The sequence below is a fragment of the Talpa europaea genome (assembly GCF_964194135.1).
Source record: "Talpa europaea genome assembly, chromosome: 3".
Lineage (NCBI taxonomy): Eukaryota > Metazoa > Chordata > Mammalia > Eulipotyphla > Talpidae > Talpa > Talpa europaea.
The window spans coordinates 98620469-98627739 of record NC_140069.1 but is presented as its reverse complement, the minus strand read 5'-3'; the positions used below and the strand labels follow the sequence as shown (position 1 = coordinate 98627739).

At 39.2% G+C, this 7271-nt stretch overlaps 1 protein-coding gene across 1 annotated transcript; it reads left to right on the top strand.

The window, feature by feature from the left end:
- Window positions 1-862: 862 nt before the first annotated feature.
- On the top strand, window positions 863-1381 carry CYCS (cytochrome c, somatic; the record flags this gene model as incomplete). Its single annotated transcript, XM_084230467.1, has 2 exons — window positions 863-1111; window positions 1233-1381. The coding sequence occupies exons 1-2, from the start codon at window positions 943-945 to the stop codon at window positions 1379-1381; spliced, it is 318 nt and encodes a 105-aa protein (XP_084086593.1). The 5' UTR covers window positions 863-942.
- Window positions 1382-7271: the final 5890 nt, after the last annotated feature.

Sequence of the window (7271 nt, the reverse complement as noted above, 5' to 3'; positions counted from 1 at the left end):
AGGCAGCGACCATCCTGGGCTGGGGCCGGCCAGAACCCGGTGGGCTGCGGCTTGCGAGGAAGCTGAACTTCCTGGGTTCAGTCAAGGCCCTGATAGCCCAAAAACGGCTTGGGTGCAGATCTGACCAGTACGCGGGCCTTCTCGTAAGCGGGGCTAAGAAACTGGAAATGCTAGACGAGACTTCCTCCTCCCGTGTGGGCGGGCGTCGGGGGGAATGGGCGCAGCGTGGCTTAGCCTGCAGAGAAGGCGAAAGCTGCTCCAATAAGGGGTCGTTTCTTTACCACCTGTCGCTCTAGCCGTCAGCTTTCATAAGCATCTCTGAAAGGTTGCTTTCATCATAGTTTCTCCAACAACTGCGTTAGAAGAGTATCCTCGTGGTCGCCCCCAGGGATCCCAGAGCTTGAGGATCCAGCTCCTCCAGGGGTCCCTGAGTGGGTGAGCCAGTCCCGCTCACCCACACCAAGGCAGTTTAGAGTGACCCGAGTAGGCTGAACCAACTCTCTCTTTTTTAAAATGTATTTTACTTTATTTCCTGAGAGATACCCTTAAATTATAGCATGAATAATTGGGTATTCTTACAAATTGGAATTTGGGTGGTTTTATCTTAATGCAGTTGTAGTTCTACCTAATCAGATTTGTGACTTTGTGTGACCTTGACCTCATCTTTTGAAATGGTTTTGAGCTAGGTCCACACTTCACTTACTTGGGCTTTAACCTTATGTCATTTACACACATGCACATGTGCAGACAGGTGTTTATAAGGAAGTTTCCCTTCCAAATATGTTTGATATTGAAGAGTCTGTTCCAGTATTACAATAAAACTATATATTTTGGTTATTAATGTCGATTTTGCAGTGGATTAATAATTAACTGGAACGATCATTGGTTCACACTGAAGAGAACAAGAATAATTGTTTCTTTTTGTTTTTTTTAGATTTAAAAATGAGTGACATTGAGAAGGGCAAGAAGATTTTTGTTCAAAAGTGTGCCCAGTGCCATACTGTGGAAAAGGGAGGCAAGCACAAAACTGGGCCAAATCTCCATGGTCTCTTTGGGCGAAAGACAGGTCAGGCCCCTGGATTTTCTTACACAGATGCCAACAAGAACAAAGGTAAGGGGGATGGGGGCAGGTGTTAAATAACCATAACTGAATCATGTATTATGTGAACTTAACCTGTGGCAAATGCTTTTGTCAGGAGTGTGAAATACTGAAAACATCCCTTCTTGTTTAGGCATCACCTGGAAAGAGGACACACTGATGGAGTATTTGGAGAATCCCAAGAAGTACATCCCTGGAACAAAAATGATCTTCGCTGGCATTAAGAAGAAGTCAGAAAGGGCAGAGTTGATAGCTTATCTCAAGAAAGCTACTAATGAGTAATAGTTGGCACTGCCTTATTTATTATAAAGGAAAAATGTCTCATGACTTTTTTGTGTGTACCATATTTAAATTGAGCTCATACACCAGAATTCAGATCATGAATGGCTGATAGAATTTTTTTTTGTTTGACAGTCCTGATTTAAATAAGATTGACTTGTGGTTAAATGAATAAGATGTGGTGTTTTGAATTTTGATAGCAGTTACGGTTCGTCAAGTACAGTGATTGTTTCCCTTTCTAAGATCTAATTGTACTTGATTAGTGACTTTTAACTGAGATGGTGAATGCCATCTCCAAATCTGTAGGAAATTGGTTTTATATTTAGATTTTATATAACTGGTTATATTAATATATTTAAATACTGAGAAATCCCCTTTGCTTCTCACATACAGACCAAGACTCATCTGTGTTTCAAGTTGTATTATTAGCCTAGTAAAGACAAGGGCAGAAGATAAGCTGGCAGTGCCCATTTTATCTTTTTGGTCTTAAGATGCCCATTTGATTAAAATTTCCTGTACCTAAAATGTTGCCTTTTATTTAATGAAAGGCATTTTAGTTTAATAACATTTTAAAAAAAAAGAAAATGCTTCTCACATAGGTAATCTATAAGTTCAAATACTTTTAAAACTCATGCTTGACAAGAGATAGTAGACTTGTAGAATTCTTTACTAAGATACAGTTCAGGATTGTCTCTTAAACAGCTATTCAAAGGTAGATACACTTACAGCACTACCATATATGTGTGATTGGTAATGGTGCTTTTGCCAGCTCATTAACATAGATGTACCATCAGCACAAATGTGTAAGTCATGTGACCATAAGGCTTAAGATAATTAAAACAATCACAGATCATGATTTTTTTATGTGCTTGATTTGATGCCCAATAACATTTTAATGGTTGAAAAGTACAACAATGTGTTAATGCTGTACAATAGTGTGTTAATGTTGAACTGAAACAACACTTCAGCAATTCAGCCTTAGTTTTTCTTTGACCAGAATGAACACCTTGGCATTTATACCAAATGTGGGTAGAAGAGTGTGCCTCTAGTCGTGGTTACCTGGCAGATAACAATGTATAATTTGTGTACTATATTATTTCATACACAGTCTGTGCCATACATGTTTGGAGTAGACCCTGGAATTTTCATGGAGAGTGTGGGCATGAACTAAGCCACAAAGAATGATGAGAGAAATTCTTACTGAAGGAAATAAATCTGTTGGTGATGAGGGCACCTCTGTGGACAGTGAGATTGGGAAGGTCCTCATCAATGCTTTCAAAGGTAATGGAGATGATTAGATAGGCCTTCAAGGCCTGACAAAGCCATTAGTAACTTGTGAATCTTATTTTGAATCATTGGAGATAAGGTGAGAGCAAAAAAGTCAGTCTGGAAGCTTGCAGAAATAATTTTGGGAAACAAAAGAGTCTGCTATAATTGAGGTTAAGTTCTAGTCTGAGTGTTAATGGTGGAGAATTAAAAAATCTATCCTGAAACCCTTCAGAGATTAAGCCCAAGTTAATACTATTTAGAAATGGTGCAGCAATTAGCTTATAAGCAATAATTCTGGACCTATATGGAAAGATATGGAGTCCAGGGAGTTGATTTTTTGTGTGTGTGCCTATGTTGGTCTAAATAATCATCACGTACTTGCTGTATTCTAGCCCAGATATACTCAATAAGTGGCATCGGTGATTTATAATATAAAGAGGGGACATGCCTAGTTGTATGTGATATATGTTTTCAGAAATAAACGAGGGGAAAAAGCTAGCAAGCACTATAATCCACATATCTTCATTTCTAGTGCTTTGTGGTAGGTGACTTAATGAGTGTTAGCAAAAGCAAGAGTAAAGTATATTTAAGGAGTGTTTCTTCCCAATGCTGCCTACACTCAAATTTTTCTAGAACAGCACTGTCCAGTAACAGTTTTCTATGATGATGCATGTCTTCTAGACTGTGCTGTCCGATATGTTAGCCACTAACTGCATGTGACTTTTGAACCCTTAACATAGGCCTAGTATGACTCATAGCTGCAGTATAAATTTTATTTTACTTGTAATTTACATGGCCTAATGGTTATTATATGGAGAGCACAGATCTAGAACCAGAATCTGTAACAATATGTTTCCCTCACTCTTAATCTAGGATTCTAACAAATACACTAAAGTGCCCTTGAGAATATGGATTCCAATTCATGTTTCTAAATCTGATGTGCTCACCTCTATACCTTCACCTCTTCCATTCATAAGTTGACGCAGTGTATTTTACATAGGTGGTATTGTGGTAGTAGGTAGAAATGTATCTTGTCCTTTCCCAGCATTTTCCTCCAGCCTCCCTATAGATGTTCATTCTCACTTTAGTCACTGAAGATTATAAATTGAAAAGGTTGTGATGATGGAGGCTTTACCAGAGGCTGGTCTTCCCCGGTTATCTAGACTCAGGTTGTTTGATAGAAGTCTAGCTCTCACGAGAGAGTAAACCAAAACTAAGTTTCTTAAATTGATGGGCTCTTAACTCTCCTTCATTGGATCAGAGTACTTGAAAGCCCAGTGTGATGCTCAGCATAGAAGGAGTAGCATAGTTCTATTCATTAGAAATGTGACTACGTTCCACACAGGGATCACTAATTATGAGTCCAAAGCTTGAACAGTGTACTTCAAAAAAGGAACATTGAACTACTTAATAGTATTACCTGTGTTGTTAGGAGAGGGGATGTAGTGTTTAGGATTAGAAAAAGTGGAGTAGGGGGTCAATAAACAACAGCCGATGAGCTCGACCTGGTTTAGACACCTGGTTCTGTAAATACAGCTTTATTGGGACACAGCCACATGCATTCATTTATGGTATGTCTTAGACTGCTGTGCTTGCTATAATATCAAAGTAGAGTAGTAACAGACAGGAACATCCACAAAGTTTAAAGTACTGACTGAGACTTATAGGAGACATTTCTTGACCTCTGATGTAGAGCTTGCACAACCTAGTTTTTGCCATCTGGAGAACAGGGATAATTACCTCAGGAGGTTGCTGTTGAGTATTCATTAAGTGACATCTGTGAAAGCTCTTGGCTGTGGTAAGCCCTGGAATATTTGTTTTCTTCATTTTAATATCCACATCAAATTTCTTCAAAGTCGGTAAAAAATTACTGCTTCCAAGGTTAGCCATTAACCTAATTGTCAGGTCTGTTCTAGTCTCAGTTGACTCATTATCTCCAAGACATTTGACACCCTAGGCTGTTCTCATTTTTTACCTCCCTTGGGAGAAGTTAGTTTCACATTCAGAATAAAAACCATAGGCATCATAAAATCTTTATGCATATGTAGTTATAATCATTTATTGGTAACCCAGACACTTGAGCATGACATTTATTGGTAATCCAAACACTTAAGCATAACCCAATCTAGTCCCATATCAAATAGTTATTAGTTGCATTCACATCTCAATTCATCCTCATGACCTTGGATGTATGGAACAGGTATTGTCCCTGTTTTATAGCTAAGTATACAGACTCAGAGAGCTACAGTGCCTTGGTGGTAGTATTGCATGTCCCGACACTGCTTTTCCATGGTGCCTCCTAACACTCCATATAAACTAGTCTTCAGAACTGCACAATTCTTTCCTTAACTAAAGACAAAACTTTTCCCTGGCCTCTTCAGCCCTCATAAGTGGGGCTTGCTTGTTCTTCCACAATAGAGAACCTTGTGTTCTTGGCTTCGTCCAGATCATTACTCGTACAAACAGACTTAATTCTGAGATGCCAGATAGCTTCATAGACCCTTTGCTGTTGTCCACTTGTGCATCTTCGTCACATTCACCAAGAAGTTAAGCACCTAGCTTATATACTTCTCTATTTCAACTCTGATTTCTTTTTCCAATTACACCAGTAATAGCTACATGTGAGTACATTACCCACCCTTAATATGCCACTTGTTCTCAACACTTTTTTTACTTGATTTTTGCTCCTCAGCTCTTTCCATGGTTCCAGTTTAGACTTGTCATTTCTCCTGAACTACTCCATCTCTGAAATTGGACATCTTAGAAGAAAACATTGGCAGTACATTTCATAGTGATAAGCTCGGCTCCTATAGCAAGGAAAATAGAACAAAAAATAAACGATTGGGATTACCTCAAATTTAACTTGTACACAAAGGAGGATAGATTTAAAAGATATCCTGCTAAATGAGAAAATTTACACATTACACAACCACCAAGGGAATAATACCTAAAACATAAAAAATAGTTACAATTTAACAAAAAAATAGGCAGCAGATCAACAGAATTCACCAGAGATATCCAGAAGGCCAATAGATACATGGGAAAATGTTCATCACTTTTAATAGGGGGATGAAGGTCAAAACCACAAAGAGACACTATCTCACACCGGTGAGAATAGCATGTATTAAAATGACCCCCGAAACAAACGTTAAGGAGGATGCAGAGAAAAAGCCTTGTTACACTGTTGGTGGGAATGAGAACTAGTAACAGCCATTTTGGAAAACAATCTGGATTTACCCTAAAAATATAAACGTGGAAATACCATATGACCCAGCAATTCCATTCTATCCAGAGTATGAAATCAAATAAAAAAAATAGATGTTCTGGGCCTCCCCGCTGGTGCAGCGGTTGAGCGCTGGGCTGCGAAGCTGCCCGCAGCCTCCGGCAGCGCTGGTTCGATCCCCGGCCACTGGGGAGGGTCCCACATGGCGCGACAGACCTCTCCTGCCGCCCGCTGCTCCCCTCAGCATTGTGCTTCGGTCCTTCTGTCTGCTCTGCTCCCCGCTGTGGCTCTGGTGAATTCTCTCACCCTCCCACACTTCTGACTGTGCCCAGTGCTTGTATAAATAAATAAATCTTTAAAAAAAAAAAAAATAGATGTTCTACAATGTTCCTAGCAGCATTATTTACAATAACTAGGACTTGGAAACAACCTAGGTGTCCACTGATAGAGGATTATATCAATGTGATATAGCCACACAATGAAATATTTAGCCATGAGGTAAGATGTTGACATAAATAGCAAAATGTAAGGAGTTCAGGGGGATTATGTGTAGTAAAGCAAAGGTATCTAGATTCAACTGAACTATCCATGCTCTCCCATTTTTCCTTGTGGTTAATTTAGAAGTACATCATGCTCTTCAAGCGCCTTTTCTCACCCCTGTCCCCATTCTCACAGCAGATGACCTTGCCTCCCATTTCAGATATGAATTCTCTACTTCTTGACTACAAGGAAGGTTTTTGTATCCCATCCCCCACCTTCAACAATATTGTTCTTAATTCAGATATGGTTCAGAATATTCATGATATCAGAAAGTTCCAGCATGATCACTCTACCATCATTCCCATCCCCCTTGTGCTCTGCTTTCCTCCCATAGATTTGGAAGGACTAAATGTTTTCATTTCGATGTGGGAACTTCACATTAGGAGCCACACTCCAACAGAACGAATAGACTAAATTCTGGAAAATACAGCTTTTATGATTCATTGGAAGTTTTAATGAAATTGTAGCTTTCCTACTTGCATAAAGCAGAGTTAATATATCAAGACCAAGAAAAGACAAATCTCTGTGGTTTTGGGTAAAAAAGAAATCTGTAGATTTCCAAATCACCTGTCCTGAATTGGGGCATATGATATTGGCAAGTAAGGCAAAAACTTTATACTTTTTTGTAGTAAATGTTGAAGGAAGACAGCCTATGGGTCTGAGCCCCCTGCTGACTCCGCTTGGTGGAATCAGGCACACTAAGCCTTTAGTGCCTAAAGCTTCCTCATCTGTAAACAAACAGTGATTATATTAACACTTAGGGTTATTGTGAGGATTAAACGAAAGTGTTTAACACATTGCCTGGCATTCGGTAAACACTGAAATACTGACTTTTAACTGGATGGGCAGGAAAAATTAATT